The sequence below is a fragment of the Nyctibius grandis genome, chromosome 2, assembly GCF_013368605.1.
Source record: "Nyctibius grandis isolate bNycGra1 chromosome 2, bNycGra1.pri, whole genome shotgun sequence".
NCBI lineage: Eukaryota > Metazoa > Chordata > Aves > Nyctibiiformes > Nyctibiidae > Nyctibius > Nyctibius grandis.
In genome coordinates, this window is record NC_090659.1 from 67,175,754 (window position 1) to 67,199,187 (window position 23,434).

The 23,434-nt window shown below is 38.3% G+C and overlaps 1 protein-coding gene across 4 annotated transcripts in view; it reads left to right on the forward strand.

Moving 5' to 3' along the window:
- ABCC4 (ATP binding cassette subfamily C member 4 (PEL blood group)) overlaps positions 1 to 23,434 on the forward strand; it is a 161,062-nt gene that overhangs the window by 34,838 nt on the left and 102,790 nt on the right. For all 4 annotated transcript variants that reach the window (XM_068425444.1, XM_068425445.1, XM_068425447.1 and 1 more), the window contains 10 exons: positions 180 to 284; positions 4,704 to 4,793; positions 5,153 to 5,344; positions 6,875 to 6,969; positions 7,075 to 7,161; positions 15,401 to 15,497; positions 16,348 to 16,563; positions 18,511 to 18,651; positions 20,359 to 20,396; positions 20,755 to 20,855. In XM_068425444.1, coding sequence (XP_068281545.1) covers positions 180 to 284; positions 4,704 to 4,793; positions 5,153 to 5,344; positions 6,875 to 6,969; positions 7,075 to 7,161; positions 15,401 to 15,497; positions 16,348 to 16,563; positions 18,511 to 18,651; positions 20,359 to 20,396; positions 20,755 to 20,855 — 1,162 coding nt within the window. The remainder of the gene's footprint in view (positions 1 to 179; positions 285 to 4,703; positions 4,794 to 5,152; positions 5,345 to 6,874; positions 6,970 to 7,074; positions 7,162 to 15,400; positions 15,498 to 16,347; positions 16,564 to 18,510; positions 18,652 to 20,358; positions 20,397 to 20,754; positions 20,856 to 23,434) is intronic.

The window sequence follows — 23,434 nt, forward strand, 5'->3', positions numbered from 1 at the left end:
GTACAGTGTTGAAGGAGTTGTGCTTTGCTCTGGAAATGTAATTCCTTGATCAGTTTGTGGTTGTTTTTTCCCCCCATAATTAATGTTCTGTATGCTGCTTCCAAAAATATGTGCTTGGGTTCCCTTCCCACTCCCAGTCTCACAGTAGGAAATACCCTGTGCTTTTTTTTTTATTGCAGAACTTTCTGATACTTGATGAGGTCTCACACCTCAAGCCACAGCTGCATGGTAATAATGAGAATATCATTCTCCATGTTCAGGATTTGACTTGCTATTGGGATAAGGTAAATTTACTTCTACTAAATGTAAAGTATATTGGCTCTGCAGACATTTTAAGTCTAAAAAGCAGTATGTATATGTATAGTGTGCTGATGTTTCGTATTCCATCTTTTGTGTACGAGAATCCTTTTAGTATGTTAATCTAACTCTGTAGAATTGTACTGAAAACGCTATCAGGTGCATCTTAAAAGTAGCTGTTCCTAAATATTATACTAAATGAAAAATCTGTATGTTTCTTTGTCAAAATATCACTTGTTATTAAACAGCATTGTATTTATTGTAGCTGAGATACTTAAACTGGAATTTAGGACAGACAGCACAGTAAGGTGGGCCTTAGTGTATGGTTTGTTTTTTTTTTTCTGTGAACTGAATGCTGATCAGTACATTAGTCTAGAACTAGTACAGTATTATACTACTTGTAACAGATTTGAAAGCTTTAGAGACTAGTCTGCACCCATTTGTTGCTCTGTGTATTTTGAGACTGTTCAGCTACAAATTGTTCTCTGCTTAAAATGCACCAAAACCACCAAAATGACTAGAAAAAGGGACAATACACAGGTGATATATCTATTATGTATCCTTTTCTGTAAGAAAGGCAAAGATTGACTGTTGTTTCTGTTTTAAAACTGCAATTGCTATGGTAAGCAGCAATTTGTGATGAATCGTTGGAGCTATTACGAGCTGCCAGTATCCTTGCACAAGGGAAGCTTTAGTTTCCGTAAGAAATGCTGGAAGCTCTAAAAATGAATTTTGCATATAAATGTAATGCAAATAAGATGTGTCACGTAAGTCCTTTTATATACCGTCTTCCCCTATATGTGCTGTGTCCCAAGGAAGATAAACTGAAAATATATGTGAAGATGTACCCATTACTACTACTCAGCTACAAAAGAAAATTGCTACATTATTGTGCTTTACTGTCTCAGAGTTGCCTCTGTGACATAAATTCTTTCTGAGACATGGAACAAACTTTTAATTGATATGAAAAACTTAATGGTGAATGCATTATAATGCAAAATGGAATGTATTTCTTAGTCTTTGTTTTCTCCCCAAACCAAATTGGTACCACCGTTAACAATTTATAGGAAATGGTTGCATAATATGCCCATAAAACACCTTCATTTTTTTTCATGAGTTGTTTATATTGCATAAAGCAGGGCAGCATGACCGGAATTACTGGTTTGCTTTTGATTTTGAAAAAACCAAACCACCCACAAAACTGTTAAAGTAATTTTCATTTTGGTATTTAATTGCAGTGTGCGTGGGAGAAGATAGTTCTCACAGAACTATTAAAAGCGGCTCGGAAAGTTTCTGTTGTATACTCTTACAATGTTGCAAAATAATTTTACAGAGTTGCTCACTGTAAAGAAGATGAGTTCTGAGAGAAAAGGAGTTATAAAAGGAATAACAGAAATATGCTATCCTTTGTCAAGTAATCGACTTAGCTTACCACCCTGACTAGGTTTCTCATGATTCTTTGGATCTCTATATAGACAGTGTACAGCTGGATGATAATTTTTTATTTTTAAAGATTATGAGCCAAAAGAGATACTAAAAACCCCAACAACCTACAAATCCAAAATCACTGGAAGTGAAAGAGGTATTATTAGCTAGACTTTTAGGAAAACAAACTAACATGGTGTATTACAGTTTATCAAAAGATAAACAAAACCAATTAATTCATGGTCACGCCCTTGTTTTACTGAGGCAAGTATTACCTGAGTCCCACAGGCTAGTCTGATACCAGCATGGAACTAGGGATTCTTCACTACAGATTTTTACTGATGTGCCTTGTGTTTACGGAGCATTCTGTCTGCTCAACTGAGCATCTTTAGATTTAAAATTCAAGCATTTGAACAGAGGCCAAATTTATCCATTGTAATTTTAGTCGCTTAATTGAGGAGCCTAAGTAGTGTAGTACTGTGCAATATATGATTTCTGTATCCCTTAGATGGGATGAATTGCTGCTTCCTCTTGACTGTGGGACGTGTAAGGTCTGCCCAAGATGACCTAAGGAGTTGCTGCCCCTGAAAGCGTCATCCTTCTGTCCTTGCACTCTGTGTCTCTCTTCCATCCCTTGTGCTGATGTTAATGCTCGTATGTACGACGCTACAGTGAACCAGTTCAGAGGGATAAAGCAATAGAAAATTGATCACTTTTAATGTGATTTTTTTTTTTTTTCCCCCCTGATAGCTGAGTCCCATGAACAACCTGTCTGCAAGGTTAGGCAAGAACAAGTGACAGAAGAAGGGAAGTGAAAGATGCAGATAGTTTACTGGGCACCGGGGAGCTGGGACATTTGTGGTAATGAGCTGTCAGATGAACTTAGCTGTAACATTAGTCTGTGCTCTAATTCAAGTGCCTCAGTTTAGTGCCTAAAAATAGGTGTGATGAATTCAGGACAAATTGTCTTTAATTATAAGGAATGCTATTTTGCAAAAATACCATGCCCCTTAGGTGTTCGTGGCCATGCTGTTTGCTTGCATTACTACTTTTGTATAGGGTCTGTGATATCTTAGAATACTGCTTTAATATATCATATTTGGGTAATAGTTTAAAATCTTTTTTGAAATTTGCTGTAATGTTTTTAGGCTCTTATATATTTTTTGAAAACCTGAGTGTGGTTGGGAATATCTTTGCACTTTTGTGAACTTTTGAGCAACCTGGTCTAGTGGAAAGGTGTCCCTGCCTGTGGCAGGAGGGTTGGAACTAGATGATCTTTAAGGTCCCTTCCAACCCAAACCATTCCATGATTCTGTGATTCTATGAATACAGAAGCACAACCTCAAGAGGTCTGACGAGGGGCCTGTGTGTCTGAAAGCTTATTTACTTTTTCCATATAGACTAGTTGATTTAATAAGAAATATTTTCTCTTCCTACAAACTTTGCATTAAAAAAGCCTTGGCTGCCACAAGTTAGCACTAGCTGAGCGCCTGAACTGTGTACTCTGGACCGAGAAATCAAATTCGTTGTAAAATGCTGGTTGCAGGGGGGCGGATAAAAGGAAAAAACCCCGTTGATGCCACCTTGTGGAAATTAATAATAGCGGCAAAAGTAGTTTTGCCGAGTTGCACAACGGGCACAAGTTTCGGTTCTCACAGCGTGACTGATTTCTTGTGAACCCCACGGTGCTTCTGCGAGGTGGAAGCTGTGATGGGACACGTGCCGCTTTGAGCTCTGGGTACACTGCTGCATAACCAAGTATTTCTCCGTCATGAGTGGATGTACGTGTGCTAGCCCAGCTCTCCCAGCCATCGTAGGTGTGGATGGATACTGTACCTGTGTCTCTCCCGCATAATTTGAAAAGAGTTGCAAGCTCCCCCTTTTCTCAGTCCCAGAACTTGGCCATGCGGGGTTAGGTGGTAGCCTCTTGAACTTCAAAGGGTGGCTGGAGATTTTAATCAGTCTGCAAGTTGTTAAGAGGTACACTAGATATTCTTCACCTTGCTCTTCTTTCTTGAAGCTTAAGGATGGGTTTTCTTTTGGTCCTTTAGTAGAAATACTACTGCTTTTTTTTTTTAAATGCATATATTTTCCTGTTTGCATTTTAGTGACAGTCGTGCTAGTGCGGTCTAAGATGCGTGTAAAGGCAGATCCTGTTACAAGGGTGTTTTGCTTTAATGAGAGGGAGCAGCACCAGGCCCTTAGGAATTGTGGTTTAGCATAGCTATTAAAGACATGAGCATCCTTTCTTTTCACAAGAAATAGCATTTTTACAACCTTGACAGGAGAGGTGCAAAAATATGTTGGGAAATAAGCTCTTACCAGTAGTGTAACATAAAAGGATAGGCATACTAAAAAGGAATATTAAACAAACAGTCCTAGGGTAGTGTATTTTCATGCAAATAGCCCACTATGTTGTCCGTGAAAAGTCTCTGGGAATCCATGATACACAAGATGAAGCTGTGTAAAATCAAACAGCATTTTTTCTGGTTTTGCTTTGTATAGAGCCTTGACTAGAGCAAACACAGACCTGGCTTTCCTGGGGCTCCGAGAGCGCTTCAGCCTTCCCTTTTTCCAGCATTTGTCCGGCTACTCGGAGTCACCGGGCGTGCTGTGCTGGGGCCATGAATGCTGGTGCGACGGCCAGCAGAGAGCTCCTGTTTCCCAGGCTGCTGCTCCAGCGTTGTGCTGAGCTGCAGCAAGGGTGCATGGGCTTTGAGAAAGCACTGCTTCTGCTGCCTTCGGATTCCTTATTCCTTGGACACTGTTTTGTCTGTGGTACTTATTTGTGATGAAGGATCAGCATCTTTCAAAAGTGTTTGTGAATTACTGAAGAGGCAAACTGTATGCCTGAAAATATGGTGGGCATATGGGTTGCTAATTTGTAGTGATTTATATGCACCGTTTTCTGTTTCTGAAGAGTTTTTTTGATGGTGTGTATTTCATTACTGCGGAAGCCTAACTTTTTCTTAAATCCATAGAGTTTAGAAAGCCCAGCACTTCAGCAGCTTTCATTTACTGTCAGACGAGGGGAATTATTGGCTGTGATTGGTCCTGTAGGAGCTGGAAAAGTAAGTCTTAATGTTTACTCCATTCTGTGGTGTTTTTATGAGTCTCTTAAACGTGACTAGAGACTTGATGTGTAGTTCCTTTCTATGTGTGATACCCTTCACATCAAGATACTGACATTCAAGAAAGGCAGATGTCCTTCTAGGGGCGGGGAGGAGGTGGTTTGGTGTTAAACAGTACTTTGTACGTTGCTTCTAGACTGCATCTAAAGAATACTAGTACTTTTCTACTGTTAGCAGTAGTTTGAGTGACAGGGTGAAATAAATAGGCCATCGTGCCAGCACACACTGCTCAATCTCTGTGATGTCTTTAATACAATCAAACTTTTCAATTTTTACTTTCTTTTTTTGATCTTTTCCAGTCTTCGCTCTTAAGTGCCGTGCTCGGTGAGCTGCCTAAAGACAAGGGTTTGATAAATGTTACTGGAAGAATTGCGTATGTTTCTCAGCAGCCTTGGGTGTTTTCTGGGACGGTGAGAAGTAATATACTGTTTGACAAGGAATATGAGAAAGAAAAATATGAAAAAGTTTTAAAAGTCTGTGCTCTTCAAAAGGTATGGTTTTCTCTTTGTGTTTTATTTTCACGATCTTTATTTTTGTCTTAGTGTTATTTCATACTTGTGGTATGTGCAGTATATAATATATGGAAGTGATTATTATTAGAAGCATGTGAAATAAATCCTATCATTTAGCAAGAATACGCGTAATTAGTTTTGACATCTGTAAGCACATCCTTGTAATTCCTAAAACTTTCACTAGAGGGAGGCGTAGCTTATGTGAAGCACAGACAAATTTGGAAAAAGCTATTCCCAATTATTTAATTTAATAATCACGTTTAGCCCCTTTCACTGGTATTCTGGTAGATGCGTGTGTGTAAATGCAATAAAAGGTGGAAAACAAATGTTCAAGCTAGCACTATTTTGTAAATATTCTTTGTGCTTTTTTAAAAATGAATGTCGTGTATCTCATGTATTATGCATTGCTAACAGCTATCAAAAAGAACCTTAGTGCCATATATTGGAGAACTTGCTGAGCCCAAGTAGTTTTATGAAAAAATATTTCTGAAGGGTCTGTGTGCAAAGGAGTTTGTGACATGAGATATAGAAGAGGATTAAGCCAGATTTGTCAAGAAACAGACAGTTTGCTTGGCAGCTAAAGGTTTTATGCAGCATGTTATGATATTCCTGTCAGCAGCGAAACAGGTGAAAAGCAGATGGTTACTGCGATGAAAAATTTTTGCAAGGTTTTTACACATGGTAGATGGAGTTTTAGTATCTCCTGCTGATATTGAGTCATATACTGTTGTCTAAACTTGAGGTTTTAGTGACTTCAAAAGCCAGCAGACTGCATTTGGAAAAAAACCCACTTCATATTTGATGGTAGATGTGCTTTCATAGTTTTCTTTCAAATTTATGTATCTTGTAAAAGCTGTGAATAAACTTTCAGAATATGTTTTAAAGCTTAATATAAAACTTCTGTATTTCCTGAATAGGAAATACAATAATATGATGTGGAACACTGTATAATTTTGTTCTCTTACTCGTAGTCCCAAGCCCTGTAAATTAACAAAATTTGTGTGGTGAGTGTTGTGGTTATTTCTCTTGGATACACTGCAGTAAGAATAAAACTAATGTAGTTCTTGGGGACATTGGCAAGTGGAGGATGATTTACTAATAATAGTTAGTTCAGTTTTATTTATTGTGACAGCTCATTTTGTTCTAGTAAATATAATTAATTTACTGTTATACTTCATAATTTTTAGTTTGATTTTCTGAGTTACCAGCAAATATTCCATGTAACACTAAGCATATTAGTGCACTTCAGTCCGGCAAAGCTGTAGAAAAAGTGAACTTTTAAGATCTCACTTATTTTTCCTGGTTTCTTATTTATCTTCTACTGAAGGTAAAGAATGTCATAAAGTAACTGCGGATATTTCATTTAGTATGAATCCTTGTATTTTAACGTGAGACGGTATGTTAATACTTTTCAAATAAGAAAATGTTATGTTGAAGCAGCTTTGTCGGTCTTAAATTGATTAAGAAAAAAACAGTAAAACCTTGCTATCTGTTCTTTCACGTTCACAGGACTTGGAATTATTAGCAAATGGTGACCTGACAGTAATAGGAGATCGTGGAGCTACGCTGAGTGGGGGACAGAAGGCCCGTGTAAATCTGGCCAGGCTAGTGTTTTTGCTGTTTCTAAAACTTACAAATTGTCAGCCCACAGTGACTGAAGTAGACAAGTTTAAGACTTTGTGATACTGACTTCTCTTTAAATGTTGTAGAGCTGTGTATCAAGATGCAGACATCTATCTTTTGGATGATCCACTGAGTGCAGTAGATGCTGAAGTTGGAAGACATTTGTTTGAAAAGTATGTTATTGCTCTATTTTCATTTAAAATACAATTTTTATCTTCTGATTCCTTATAGAAAAACTTGAGAAAGCATTTTTGGGGAGGTGGATCTCTTCATAAAACTGAATGCATTCACTTTCTGCATTTATTTTTCCTCTATTTTATGTATTTGGAAGGTGTATAGGTTTTTTTCCTGTGTGTGTCTGTCATTTTGTTCTTTATTTTTAAAAGCCCTGTAAAAGTCTGTTTTGAAGATATTTTAATTAGAATTCTTCTTGAGGGAATATATGCCATTTTCTTGAGGAAAATGTCAGATTTCATACATGAGTATTGGGTTTTATGAATATTAGTACTTAGTGAAGAATAGCGTGGGGTGGGATTTTAAATCAGTTTGTTGTTTGCTGCAGCTTTATTTACATTTAAGAATTAAGTGTGTGTAAGCACTTAAATTAAGTGGCTAAAGAAAAGGACAGAACTCTCAAGTTCTTGAGTGATTTTTCATTTTGGTTCTTGAATGGTTGAAATTTCTCTCAGGTAGGTGAAACGGGGAACCATGGTCTGCAGAGTAGACTGTGGAGAGCAGAAATAGAGGAAAAGAGAATGTATAAGCTTACTATGAAAGGGAGAGCTGTTGGACTTTCCCTTATTCCTGAAGAAATAGGACAGTGTTCATTAAAAGTCAGGTTCCCTTCTCGGTAAATTTCCTCTTCTCCATCTCTCTCTTCTTTCAAACTGGCTAATCTACATCATATAATGAGTATGAGAATAATCCAGTTATTCCCAGCCAGTGTTTCGTCCTTTCTTCTTCGTAGCCTGCTCCTCTTGCTATCAAAAGGTATGATGTAGACTTTATTAGAAGTAGAAGGAAAAACTTCCATTGACTGAATTAAGTGGGCTTTAGTTGAAGCCTTAAATGAGAGCGTTTTCTTGAGCATACTTACATCCTTTGAATTCTACATTCCAAATACATGAATTAATTTGGTTTTACAGCTGTTCCCTCCTCTCCACCCCTAGACAGTCATAAAAACTTGCCTTGCAGAAATGGTTGTAGAATTTGCTTTGACTAGCATTGCATGCATGTTCATTTTCCCCATACAGGAAAGCTTTTAGTATCTAAATTTGAAAATTATGCATCCTATTGATGTTTGCAGTTTTAAATCTGGAGATCCCTTTGAAACCCCATCAACATTTTGTTTTATTTTGTTGATTTCTTCAGATAGCTACTGTTTGTTTCCATCAACCAGTATGGAGTAAGAATTTTATGATGCATAGGCTTTATGTGCGTTATTCTGTGCAGGATCATTTTCACCTGCCACGACTGATAGATGGAGATCATTACTTCTGTAGTTCACTTACTCTTATCAGATTCCTTTAATGTCTGTTGAAGCTATTTAGGCTTTAGCTGCCGCTTCTCTGTTTCTGTACAGGATCGCTCTACAACTCCAGCATCTGACTGTATCAGTGTCTGAGTTCTGAAAGTGCACCCCCCTGAGCTGTCAACCTGTCTCTCCCTTAAGTCTTAAGGTTTTTTCACAAAGAGGACAACAGGAGAGTAGAGTAGTGCCTTGCAAAGGAGGTCAGGTTGCCTCTTCAATTCTATGTTTTATGTGAGCTGTGACGTTGGGAACGTCTACATCTTGCTACAAAACTGGAAGTCTGGATTTTTATATGTGCAGAACCGTAAAGGAGCTAGAGACCTATTGCTCTGCAAGTGCAGCATATGTTTAGCTGATAAATGTGTGGAGGTGAGGAGGAGTAAGGAGATTATCTCAGAAAATTTGAAACTCAGAAAACTATCTGGGGTTCTTTTACTTTCATTTACTTTTCCTCCCCAACTCTAGATCAGTTTGAACGAAACAGATAAAAGTAGAATGAAAGCATTTTGTGGAGAAAATGGACTGGGTGGAGTAGTAGTGGCAAGGAAAACTGAGCAATGCTGCCCTGTTCAAGATCTTAGGGGAAGGCTTTTTTACAAACAGAAGTTGCCTTCCGAGGCCTTCATGGCAGCTATAAAAGGTGATGGGGGTAGTGAGGAGAGTGTTATGTTCAGTAGCTCGCCTTGAATAACAAGGCAGGGCATGTCCTTTAATGCTTCCTGAATAGCGCTAGAAATGTGGAGGAGAGAGCACTTGGGCAAGAATGATTTCTTAGAACATGGTGCTGAGGAATGTCTGAGGCACCACTTCATACAAGCTGCCCCCAGGAGTCCAAACCGCGAGGCATAAAACAATGGGCAAGATGGAAGAAACAGGGGGTTATTTAATGAGAATCTGAAATGGATATTGTTCAGTTCACTCACTCTTTTTTTTTTTATTCCTTGTAATTTTATAGTAATGTTTAATTTTTTTAGAAGTGTCCAGTCTATGTCTTTACATCTAAAGATAGGTATGTTCCTAGTAATTCACTGAAGCTACAGTCTGTGAATGGCTGGTTCATTACATTTGTTGCTTCTCCTCATTCTGTTCAGCTACTGCACTAAACAGTTTAAAATATATAAATACTTCTGAAATGACAAAGAATGCGAGTAGAACAGCTCCAGAGGGGAAAACAGTCCACGATATTATTAAGGGATTGTGTCTCAAGAATTTCTCCATAATACAGACAAGTTGTTCTGTGAATGATGGAGCAGATAAAGCCAGTTTTCTAATTAATTCCTCTCTCCTGATCAGATTCCTTGGGGCCTAGTAAAGTATAAACTGGAGATTCCCTATATTTGTGTTATTTGTAGCCTCTTTTTCTGTGAGTTCTTGTGATAGTGAACAGTAGGCATGCTTCAGCCTTTTCCCAGTGCGGGGGCACCAGTATAGTTCTATGTTTTTGTATATATTTGTGTGTGTGTATGAAAATATGCATATATTTTTATATATATATGAAAATAGCTTTTTATTAGCTTTAAGGAACATGATATTTTGAGGAGTCTATTTTTGAAATGAGGGACAGCCATACAGATATGGTAGCACAATTCCTTGTATGACGAAGTTTGGAATAGCCTGTGATGTTCGAAGAAAATCATTCGGTCATGCTTGGATCCCAAGAAATTTCCTGCTCTCCCTGTGCATCTTTGTAAACATATTTCTATAGATTATATGGTTTCAGATCACCTTTGGATAGAAATTAAATTATGTCCCATCAGTGATACTGACTCAGAAATGGTATTTTAAAGAGTGAGGTTTGTATTCCACCAGTCTATTGAGACAGATGCTCTTCTCTACATATTGTTCTTCCCTTGTGTGTTTTCCAATGACAGGAGCTGTGTGCCAGTCTCAGTTGATGATCAGCCTAATTTCTTTCTGTTCCTCCTCTGTGCTTGTGAGAGTAGACAGAGATGCAGGACAGTTTGGGAATCTTTTAAAATCAGACCTAAAGTTGTGATAATACTTGGGAGTGGTATGCACAGGTGTATCATTCCTACTATCAAACAGAATTCTGCAACTCTTTTTTTTTTTTTTTTTTTTTTTAAAGCAGGAAGCTGGTTTGAATGTATGGTCATTTGTCTTTTCTCTCTGTTTTGCCTCTGGAACTAGATAAAAGCTGCAGAAGAAATCATGGCATTTATCACAACACACTAATGAACTTCAGCATCTATTGAGATGGAGCACTTTGGCACTAGGCGAAGGCCTCCTGTAGGAACTCAAGGGACAAGTAAATGGGCAGTGGGTCACAGGATAATCGCATGTTGAGGCTGACCAGAGAGTCACCTGGCAATTTGACCAAGTGTCCTGAAAGACAAAGTCTCCCCATAGCCATCTGAGGTAACTGAGCGTTCCTCTGGAATAGAGGGAAGGGAGCAGGCATGGTTTTGTAGCAAAGGTGTCATTCGTAATTGCAGAAAAAGGTCAGGAAGAATTGAACTGATGGCAAAGGAGAGGTAAAAGAAAGCTGGTTCTTGGAGATAAAAACTTTAATCTTTTTCAAGAACAACTTGTCTCAAAGAAAAGAAAACCTGATAGGGAAGGAAGAAAAATTAGGATTTGTATGCCCAAAAGCACCAAGACATTGCCTTTGCATAGAGGAGCAGCGTGTTGTTGTAGGTCCCCCTCTAAGTGTCTTTTGCTCCATGCTCTGCAGTATCAAAGCCCAAGCTAATTTCTTTTTAATCATATAGAAGTTTGCTGTCAAAGTGCAATGTTTTTTTTAAGTGGGAGATAGTATATTGTTATTTAGGCTTGTTAACTTAAAATACTGTTTGTTTGTTTGTTTTTGTTGAATTGGAAGAGTGAAATTTCTGGAGAGCTCTATCCTAAGTCTGGTATTCCTGATGATGAATGAAGGTTATTGATGCTACATTTTCAAGTGATAGAAAACCAGGCAATGCTTCAGGCAGTTCTGGAGATGGACAAGGATTTGGAAAGTTTTGGTTATAAGATGTGAATTATTAGGTGCACGCAGTGGGGATAAGTGCCAAGTGTTGACTCCATGAACATACAATGAGCAGGGATCAGTAGTGTGGCAGTTTTATGGAAAAGGAGGTGCAGATTGCAGTAGATCACAAATCCAGTATGAGTCAGCAATGTCATGCTCTTGTTAAGGAAACTACACCCTGGGATTTATGACCAGTACTGTATCTGGCAGTACAGGTAAAGTAATCCTCCTATTGTGTTTTGCACATGTAAGGTCTCAACTGGAATAATGTTTCAATTTTGTGCTCTTCCAAAAAATGTAGACTAGCTTCGGACTCCAGTGTAGCCCAGCAACAACATTTGGGTGTCAACGGTGCGGGGGGAAGAGAGAACACTATTTCTCACTTAAAAGATAAGGGAAGAAAAACGATTTGTGGATTTATTTTGTGTCTGTGTGTGCTTGTGTATTTAATAAATGTAGCAATGGCCACTGCATTTTGTGCAGTAGTTCGTCCTGCTGTCATGCATTAAATGTGCCCACAGTCTAACAGCGTATGCCCTTCGAGAGAGTAACGGAGAAGCACAACGAAGGTGAACTTTGTGGGGTTTTAAACAAAAAGTAAAAAGGTGGTGACAGTTCTGGACGTACTCTAGCAGACGTCTGAGCCCTTGGACCAGGTATGTCCCCTGTTGAGGCAGGCTTTCCCTGGATTCTCTGCATCGTCAGTGAGAAAGGGAGACACTGTCAGATGGTGGTTCACCTAGAACTGATGGTTGCTTTTCTTCAGCTACACAGAGCATTATTTCTGAAAATAGATGGGCGAGGAAACTAAGCCTTAGTTAAAAACATAAACACTTAGGGACTTTTTATGTTGTTTTTTTTTTTTTTCTTGTTCAGTTCTAAGACAATACCAAGTTTTCACTAATAAGAATTCAGTGAGGTCTCAGAGTTTTGTGCCAGACCTTTTATCACATTCGGTTTTGCTGAGTCTCTCTTTGAACTCTGGTTTCAGTCTTCTGTGGCAGCCAAGGCACCGTACAAACTTAATGCTCACTATAAACTGCAGAATGGATGTTGTCAAATGGGAGAATACTTAAAAAAAAAAAAAAAAAAAAAAAAAAAAAAAAAAGGTTTCAAACATAAAGCTCAAGTAGTTTGATGTTTTGAAACAGACGTTAAGTATATACTTAGTATTTTACTAGTTTTGCAACTTCTGTGCTTCATGATGATACGGTATTTTAAATGGCAAAATTTTCTAGTGAGCTATCTGAGCAGTGAGTTGTTTAACTCAGTAATAGATCTAAGTATATGCTCTTTGTTGCAATTTTTCCTCCCTGTGCTCATGCCAGTGAATCATGACAACAATTTTTCTACTCACCTGTTATCAACAAAGTATTCAGCTAGCTTCTTTCTACCCAGATAGACATCAAATCGAGAGTTGTTGTTTTTTTTAGAAATTCTCAATTGAGTGACCTGATGTATCAGTGGAAATTTATATTTCCGCAGAGGTCATTTTTGCCTTCTTTCCTGAGATCAAGATCATGCAGGATGCTGTGCTGACAGCTCTGACAGTTCTAATTGGTTTGCTCTGATGCTGCGATAACCCACTTTTTTTCCTCTTCTTTTTCTCCCCTCCAAATGCAAACTTAAAGTGCAGTGGGCTCACCGTGACTCAGGGTCAAGATTTAAAGGTTTTTGGACGTTGCATTTCTAGTGGCTAGTTTGTCCCAGTAAGCTGTTAGACATATATCTGGCACACAGAAAATCCAGTGATCAAAGTGGTATATAGGCTCTGGGACTATGTAAGGGAAAGCTAGATGTCTTCTCGGTGAATACCTGATACGTTCTTTTTTGGCAGCTTTCCTGCTAGGCAAGTAAATATCCTGTAGCCTCTCTGATCTTTGTCCAGTTGTCTGGATAGGTTTTGTTGAAGATTGTGTTTTGTTGCATGTCTTCAGCTGGCGCTCTAGTTGCCATGTGGCTTGTTCCAGTGACTGCTCGGAGGGTGAACAGTAACCACACCAGAATAATACTCCCATGAAGAGCTTGGTGTATAAATAGTTGCAACTGCTCAAATAGTTACGCTGCTGCAAATACCTTGATTAATTGTTATCTTGGCCACCTAAGAATGACATCATGGGTTTATGGTTGCTTCTTGAATGCTGCATAGCAAGCATATAACTTTGCCAGGAACAGTGTTGCTTTTAACTTAATTTTACTGCACAGTTTATTTGGAACACTATAAAGTACTTTCTGCATGTAATTATGCTGACTAGTACTAGTATTAACCATTTTACAGTACTCTACTTCCTACAGTCTTTGTAGGAGTGATAAAACAGATGTTAAAAGCTGTGTAGGGATTTAATTGGATATACAACATGAAGGCATGAAACACGGTAAGCGATATGATATCGTTGCTGTTAAGCTCGTTCTTTTTCCGCCTTGCTCCCCGTACTGCTTATTTGCATTTCTGCATTGAGCTTGTCCTGTTGGATTGCTGTGGTTTTGCTTGTGTTCTTTTGGAGAATTTGGGGGTGGGGGGTGGGGGGTGTTTGTTTTTCTTTTGTGGTGAGTGCCACCTTCCTGTGTCATGTTAGCAAATGGGAGTTAGCATGTTAGCGAAAATGAGCCCAACAGGAGCAGATCTGTGGAGAAAAACACACAGTGGCAAGGTCTCCATGCAGTTCAGAAGGTTCTGCTTTGAGCAGGCTGCAGCCTGGCCCTGCAGGCTTCGTTCCTTGTCAGCTGAATACTGATGAGGGGTGCTACCAAAGTGTGCGTTCCTACTTGGTTTCATCTAGAAGTCCGGTTCATGGGCCCCAGTGCCGCTCAACAGTATGAGCAACAGCAGATTGAGCTGAGACCACTGGGACACAATCTTCAAAAAGGCACTCCCGATCCAAATAGAAAGTGCTAATATATACACCTTCAGTGGACACTTCAGTTCTAGACAGTATCAGTTTTCGTTGTTTTCTTAAGATAGCAAGTAGTTGAGAAAGGGGCATCCTCTCGAAGGGTTTGTCTCCCTGCTGTGTTACTGTGGGGATGAAGGCAATGAGAGTGTTTGATACTCAGCTGTGTCTGTGTTGTCCCTGTTGTACATGAAGAGCATGCTTGCAGACTGTAAACCATTGCTCCACTGCTATGTTTTTGGGGTGTTTTTTTGGGGTCTGGCGGCCTTTCAAGGCTCTGCTGAAAAGATACCAGATATCTTTTCTGCTAAAACTGTATGGGGTTGAACTGCACTTGCCAACTGGTTCTGGCATGCCCAGTCCCTTCTTCACTTCTCTCTCCAAATCCCAGACTTCTGCGGGAGCCTCTAGGGTAGACACATAAGGTGCGGGAGAGGAAGGTAAGCCCTGATTCCATGGGGAAAGGTCAGAGATGGTTGAAGGATCTCGCTCCTCTACCTCAATACATACCTGGATGTAGCTCAAATCAGTAGTACCGTTTACGTCTCTAGAACTCTCAGTGGCTCACTGTTACAGATGCTCTGAAAACTCATCTCAAGGAAGTTATTTTCATTTGCTGTATTTTTCCGTAATTATCCACAATACGTTGCCCTGCTTTCTCTTTCTGTTAGTTTAATTTTTGTTAAATATCCTCTTTGCAATTAAGCTTGTGACGTGCATTTATTAGGAGGATGTTTAAGACAATTTTAATGAAATGTCCTTAAGATATTTCTTCCTATTTCACCCCAGATCAGAAATATGAAATTCCTTTTCTCTACCTTGAAAACTTACAAAGTTAAATAAGGAACATGTTTGTTAAGTGTAATTTTTATAAATCTAATGAGCATGGGCATCTTTTCTTCTTATTTTAAACACTGTGTAATTGAATAGAAGACGCTTTCCAGAAATAGTCAGAATGTTTTAGGACACTTCATTTTTAAATTAATTTTTCCACCTCTTTGCAGATGTATTTGTCAGGCCTTACATCAGAAGATCTCTGTTTTGGTCACTCACCAGTTGCAATATCTTCGTGCTGCAAATCAGATTCTAATTTTAAAAGATGTAAGTGATTTCAGTGTCTATGCTTCTATATCTCATATACTTTCTAATTATCCTTTTTAATCTAAGAATGGAAAAAAAAAAAGTTAAGAGTTTTATTTTTAGTTTGTAAATGTATTTTATGCTAATGACCATATATGTTTTTAAAGATTTATAATTATTAATGAAACAAGTTGATTTTTCTTAAATACCTTCGCTGAAAAATGTTTCTGAATTTTATCATACATACACGTAATCTTACATACTGATTTTTATCTTATATATGTATAATATACTGTGAGAGATTTACTTATTTTGAGACTATGTTAATGCTTTGCTTTTATTCTTGTTTCTTACACTTTTGTGTGAATTAAGAACTATGTTGGTTTTCAGATCTCTCTAAAAGCTACAGTAGCTTTCTAGAAATGAGTTTGTGATAGAGCTGTAAGAGGTGTGGAAATGGTCTGTGTTGCTCCTTGTAGAGCTCTGTGAGGACCAGAAAATTAACCTGCTGTTTACCCCTAGCCTGGAGTAATATAAGAAGACTGATGGTTATATATGTAGTTCAACAGCTTGTCCTAAAGCTGCATGGCTGCATCCTGCAGCTTCTCCAAGGAGGCAGTTCTCACCTGGCTATAACTGGGACTTTTGTCATCCCATGGCCTGGTTGTCTGCCAGGAAGGGACTGATTAGAGGGTGAAGAGCTTGTTTTTGCTCTTCTAAGTGAGAAACTAATAGTGTCTTCAGCTCAGTTACTGCAGTGGGGTGTGTACTCAGCAACTGCAGAACCCCAGAGGCAGCAAGGACAGACAGGAAAAATTGTCCTTTACAGGAAGTGTATAATGAAGGTAATCAAAGCTTATATTAATTGTAGGGTAAAATGGTGGGGAAAGGTACCTATTCAGAGTTCCTGAGGTCTGGCATCGACTTTGCTTCCCTTCTGAAAAAAGATGAGGAGGTAGAACAGCCGTCGGTTCTAGGAACCCCCAACCTGAAGTCTGCCAGGAGCCGAACCTTCTCAGAGTCCTCTGTCTGGTCCCATGATTCTTCTGTCCACTCACAGAAAGATGGAGCAGTGGAACAACCACCTGTGAGTGCTCAAATGATAGATGTGTCTCAATTCTTGTCTGGCTGGTTTTTAACTTAAACTTTGATAAGGGCTTTTCCTGCTGCATTTGAATTTCAGAGATTGTTGGATTGCATTAGCAGATGAGAGCTCGCCCACGGTGGATCTGCCCAGCACTGCTTGGCTGGCAGTCCTGCCACCTGGCTGCAGAGGGCAGGCATCCCACGGCTCTGTGCTCTTCTGTTCAAACCCACCAGTTCTGTTCAAACTCAAACCCTGAGTTTGTTCAGGTTCAGCATCAGCTCTGCTGGATACAGGAAGCATTACTGTAGGTGTCCAAAGACACCCCACCGTGCTTCCTTCATCCTGTTGCCTGACAGCAGTGCTTTAAAGGGCCAGTGCCACTGTATTGGGTGGGTTCTGTGTGCTTGTGCAGTGCTGAACTCAAATTAACACTTTCCCTGAAATCCTGAGCTGTGGGAACTGCATGCAGAGGCTTTATACAAAATCTATATTTGCATGGCTGGCATTAACATACCTGCATGATCTTGAGCTGGCCCTGAGGGGGTAACCTTGGGACACCACTGCATTGCTCTCCTCAGCCCTTCTGTTGGTGAAAACAGAATGCTTTGTATGGTGCCAGCTTGACTTCCAGGTGCCTTGTTATCTCTTGGTCTGCACAGTGCAAAAGCAGCTGTAAGGTTTCTGTCCCAGAGGTGGCCTTCTGCTGGTGTGTTGGCGTTCGCATAAAACAGTGCAGGAGCCCTGTAACCCTGCTAGACTTGTGCTAACTCTGCATCCATGGAACACATGGAACAAGTAATCCCTTTGTGTCCCTGATGATTGTCACTTTTATGCTATGGGTATATATTATTTCTTTTTCTTTTCTATAATGAAAAGCAGTGTGATTAAAAAAAAAAAAAAAGAATGCTACAGTGTTTTTCATACCTTTTTGGAGGAATGGTTTTATGTGCCAAAGCAGTAAACTTATCTGATGTTATTAATGTCCCAGTGGTGACTCCACTATTAAATCCACAAAGGTGTGACAAACTTTTTAGCAGCATTAGAGCTGTTGGATGGGGGCTGGGGGAGGCGGAGGACTGGCTGAAGAAACAAAAAAACAGGCTTCTCTTCTTTTATAGGTGAGTAGGTGGTATTTCTCCTTTCACATCTGAGTCAGGTCTGTTGATTCCACTGCTCTTGTACAGCCAAGTCTGCTGACAACAAAATCAAATGTTCTGTATCTACTGAATTTGCACTATTTTTTCGATCACATATACTGTAAAAAAAAAAAATCAGAATTTTGTTAATTTGAATAATTTTTTTACCTTCTTTATGCCTGTCTCATTTTTTTCCTTTTCTATCTTTCAGTGTCCCCCATCCATTTGCTTTATATGATTTCTCATTTGTCTTTTTACTTGTTTTCTCTATTAACAGGTGCTTTGTTGGTACTTACAAGGAGGTGATTAGAACTTTATGGGTACTTTGTTACGATGGGCCTGTGTTGGTTGATTTTGGTGCATACTTGCAGAAGAGTATTTACTTTAAATACTTTTCTGAAAAGGAAAGGTTATACACACTTGCATTCTGAAAATAGAATCTTTCCCAAGTCAAGGCCTTAGTTTCCAGAGCTGTTATGACTGAAGGTAGTGTATAAGGAAAGAAAAAAACTGGTTTAACAGTCAGTTAGACGAAATATTTCTGGCTGTAAATGAAATCATGTTACATACTGTGATGCAATGCAAAATAAAATCCTCGTAGTGTCGTTTTGCAGAGTAGATTTTTCAGTATTACTGCACTGAGACTAATTTTTTTATCAAAGCTATAGTTCTGATATTTAAAGTTTTTATATGTGTAATCACTTTTTCTCCTTATTTAATTGTTTGCTAATTCAGAACCGTGACTTTCAAGTGGCTTAGTCTGAATCTGTAACTGCAAGGTTGATGGTTTTTATTCTATTTTTTTTTTCAGGCTGAAAATGCACTGGCTGCAGTGCCAGAGGAAAGTCGCTCTGAGGGAAAAATAAACTTTAAGATTTACAGAAAATATTTCACTGCAGGAGCAAACTACTTTGTGATTTTTATACTTCTAGTATTGAATATTTTGGCACAGGTAAGTTGTCGGGAGCCACAAGTTATATTGAATGTATTTTGGGCTTGCCTTTTTTCTTTTTTTTCTTTTTTTCTTTTTTCTTTTTTCTTTTTTCTTTTTTCTTTTTTCTTTTTTCTTTTTTCTTTTTTCTTTTTTCTTTTTTCTTTTTTCTTTTTTCTTTTTTCTTTTTTCTTTTTTCTTTTTTCTTTTTTCTTTTTTCTTTTTTCTTTTTTCTTTTTTCTTTTTCTTTTTCTTTTTCTTTTTCTTTTTTCTTTTTTCTTTTTTCTTTTTTCTTTTTTCTTTTTTCTTTTTTCTTTTTTCTTTTTTCTTTTTTCTTTTTTCTTTTTTCTTTTTTCTTTTTTCTTTTTTCTTTTTTCTTTTTTCTTTTTTCTTTTCTTTTTTTTCTTTTCTTTTTTTTTTTCCTTTTTAACATAGTATATGCTTGTTACTGTGATATTCCAGCTAAAATGTTTGGGAACATGGTGTTCTTTAGTAATTTTGTAGTATACTCATCAAATTTTATGTATCAGCATGGAGTTTTGGTACAGCATTGAGAGGTCTTGCACTGGTACTTATTTCAACGGTTTTAATACTTCACTAAAATAACTGGTTTACTGGCAGCATGGCACAGAAATTATAAACCAGTCTAATTTTTGGAGATAGAGAACAAAATCATGAGGTGTATAAACTAATGTTTAACAAATCTGAACAATCAGTAGGTTTCCAGTTGAAGAAGGGTAAAGAGATTGACTGGGTACGAGAGGACAGAGTCTAACAGAAGTGTTAAAAGAAAGCTTGTCTGCTGGTAAGTGCAAGTTATGAGAAGGGCTAGAAGGAGGGTCACTGTTTAGCAGAAGAAAAAAGTGAGGAAGAGGATAGGCAAATATTATGTGTAATGCAGACTGTAGCAGGTCTGTAAAAGAATTTTTAAACAAGGAAAATTATTTTGAAACTTACTGAAAGAAATGGTGAGCTGAGGAAGCTGTGTGAAGATAGCTTACTGCCTTTTTCTCTGTTTCCTGCTGAGAAAGCTTAAATTCATTTCATGGAAATTATTGGTGTTGGCTGTAAAAAATAGTCTATATATTTAGACATGTTACTTCCTTTTTTGCTTGTCCTTGAATTGAGTCTGTTGGAAAGATAGCTGAGCAAGATCAAATCTCTGCAGTAGACCGCCCAGACCTTTTAAATTCACGTGAACAGAGTGTATTTTGAGATAAATAACCCTGTTAAAGTTTGTAGTCACCTCTCGGCACAGAAGGAGGGTGGCAGTAGGAGTTTTTCCCTCCTTCTCTTTTCTCATCCTCCTTCAGCCCTGTTTCTGGTAATTATCTCCCATAAACACAAATTTCTGGACTTGTAACATCAGAAAGTTTGTTAATCAAAAAACATTTTGGAATATCTCTAGTAGCAAATTTAGGTACTGAAAAAATGTGTTCTTTAATGTGCAATTAACATATATTAGGACAAGCTACTATATTTTGTTTGCTTAAGTGTATTGCTTTCCTTTAGTTTGCTATCATGTAAGGTAATTTAAGGTAACTTCTTTCTTTGTAGAGGGTTCTAATGTGCTTTGCAAATTGCTGCTGGTCTTGAAAGACTGGATGGCATACTTTCCTGAATATGTGATGTTTTCCCAGAGAACATGAAAGAATAGCAAGGAAATTTAATTTTCTAATTTTTTTTTCATTTGTAAGATGATTCTTTTATTTGCCTCTTTTACTCAAGGTGGCATATGTGCTCCAGGACTGGTGGCTTTCTTACTGGTAAGTTGATGATAATAACTGGTCGGTCATTTCTGCCTTTTCAGTCAAGTGCTGTTTGTCTAGAAATCAGTATTGTATAGGTGGTGGTGGCAGGGGGGACACCTGTTCTAGGAAACTTCAGAATATGCTTCATCTTTTTCTGATCTACACTCATTTTGTGTGGGGAAGAAAATTATGCTTTACGCTGAAGTGTAGCCTGTGATTGCTTCTACTCATGATGTGAGTATGGCAACATCAGTAGATGGAATCTTTTGAACTAAAGATTTAAACAGAGTTGAATCTAGAAACAGTTAAACTACTCATGAATATTTGCAGAATGTGATTTGGTGATCATTATCTTCTGTATGCATTTCCACAGGGCAAATCATCAAGAAAAGTTGAATGTCACAACAAATGGAAATAATGGAGCAAATGAGACTGAACATCTAGACCTTAACTTTTATTTGGGAATTTATGCAGGTAATTACACATGCACGTGTGTGTCTAAAGAACTATTTATTATCTGACCTATCATAATAAACAGTTTTGAGAGGTGCAAAGCAACAGCAACGTGGGGAAATGTGGTTTCTAGCAGTAACTGAGTAATGTTGTAACAGATCAGGAGCCTGAGTCTTGCTTCCTGACTAAATTAATTGGAATAAATAAAATAAAAAAATCTAACAGAAAAAATAGGTTGAATGCAGGTGCTTAATTTGCTTCGCCTGGATTTTGGAAAATAAACTAGGAACTGAGCATTCAAAAAGTCAGTCACCGTAAGGTTGTGGTTATTGTCTATACTAATAGGTCATTGAGCTAAATCTTCAGTCATTATATGGATGGGCAAGAGGGATTAGAATGGATCTTCATTCTGCACTGTTCTAAAACTTGGCATGGCTACATTCCTCTGAAGTGCTATAGCAAAAGAACCAGTTTTGAAAAAGCATCCTAGATGGGTGTGCAAAGCAGGACGTTAAAAAACATTTCAATATGTTTCAATAGGTAGCCATATGCTTCTGAATATCCAGAAAAGGGCATTGATCCTTGTATTCAGGCATCTAAACATCTTGAAATACTGCTCTGAAATGTAGTAAAAATTGGCATAGAAAAATAATGTGTAGAAATATGCTCTCAGACTCTGCTATTTAGCACTTCTAGTGATGTACAGTTTTGTATGGCATGGTAGATTCTTGATGTAGATATAAATGATAGGTCTGAGAAAACAGGTGGAATACCAGAAGAATATGCATTGAATGTATTCAGAAACATCTCGTATGGGTAAGAGGATAGGTGGAGGATCTTTTGTTTGGGTTTTTTGAGGGGAATCCACGTGGTGTAAGTGTTTGACAGAAATCATTGTGCTTGGCCTAGGAAGTAACAATTTAGGAGCCAGATAAACTTGGCTCTTATTTTCTCTGTGTAATGTCTTATTTCATGAGCCGTTCCAGTGGACTGCACAGTATGATTAAGTGTGGCAAACTTGGCTTTCTCTGACCATATAGCCTAAACCACATTACGGAAAATTTTATCCTTCAAGGCAAATTTTGTTTTAGATAGCAGAACAGCAAAAGTTACCTTTATATTGAAATGTTCAGTTGGCTTAGTGAGATACTAGCAATAGTTGAATAGACAGCATTGAGTTACCTACGCAAAATGGTAAGTGAAGTTGAAAAAGTTATAAAAAGATAGTACATTTCATATCAAGTACATAATAATCTAACTTACCTTTTTCTATAACCTTTGAAATGGTAGAAAATAATTTAACATTTTTATTTCTGATCCTCAATGCTTGGAAAAATAAAAAAATAACCATGGTATTTCCTTCCTAGTCCTTATTGTTTCCATGAGAGAAAGATTTAGAAGAGTAAAATTTCTGTTAATGAGAAACCCCATTGGCCAGAACTGAGGTACCAATTCCACACCTTTTCTATAACATGAGTGTGCAAAGAGTCCTTGTCTCTCTCATACTGACGTGTTAAGCTTGTAAATGGGGAAAGCAAAAACCTTTGGCGTGAGACAGACTGGATGAAGGACTTGAAAGTACGTCTCATTCCTCCCCTTCTCCCTAGCCATTAGGTCTTTTCAGGGGATTGATTTGGTGAGGGTCATGCCAGCAGCTTCCAGTGGCTTCCAAGCCTGAGTGAAGTTGTACAGAAATGTGGGATTCCCAGGACGTGCTCCCTCTCCTTCCATTGCTCCCACAGACTGCTGTTAGGCATGGGCTCTGCCTCAGCCACCTGCTTAGTGCCTCTTCTGTTCCGTTTTTGCATGAACCAGCTTTCCTGTTTGGGTACGTGCAGTTGCTCTTGGAGAAGTTATTTTATTTTACCTGGCCGGAATGCAGCAGTCTGAACAAGGCAAACAAGCTCTCATCCCAGCCACGTGCTTTTTTCTTAAAAACAGCACCGCGCAGAATGTGGGCAATAAACTGCAAGCAGACAAATGAAATAGTGATACCTTTTCTTGCATGCTAGGAGGATATAGCAGTAAGCAGGATGGAATAACCGATTGACTTAACCACACCGCATAATTTAAAACCTCAATCTCTTTTGCTGTTACTATAGTTGAATTGTGTCCAGTTTTAACCTGTGCTTAGAATAGGCAGTGTTTTGTGTTGATAGTTAGGGTCTAACTCAAGGCCTGAGCATCTGGACTTGTGGCTGTGCTTAGTTTCTGGAGTAGATCACCTGGAGCCTGGAAGCACTGCCAAATGTAATGTCAACACCTTCACTGTTCACCTTCATCAACTGGGAATTTGGGAAGCCACATTGGAAATTACACACAGCAAACTGAGCAGCAGCAATCTCATCATTCTTTGTTTCCATCTTTTGCCCTGTGGCACCCCTGTCTTGTAAGTGGAGATGTGCCCAGAAGACAGACAGTCTGCAGACCAGTTCCCTAGAAGAGCTCTATTTCACATGGCATAAGGGATGCATCTTATACTGTGTTAAAGAAATACACATAATTTAAATGATCTGATGTAGTTTACAAGGGGAAGAATGGCATGAGTGGTTTGGGCTGATTGAGAATAACTCAAGGTTGTCTCTAAATAGCCATGTATA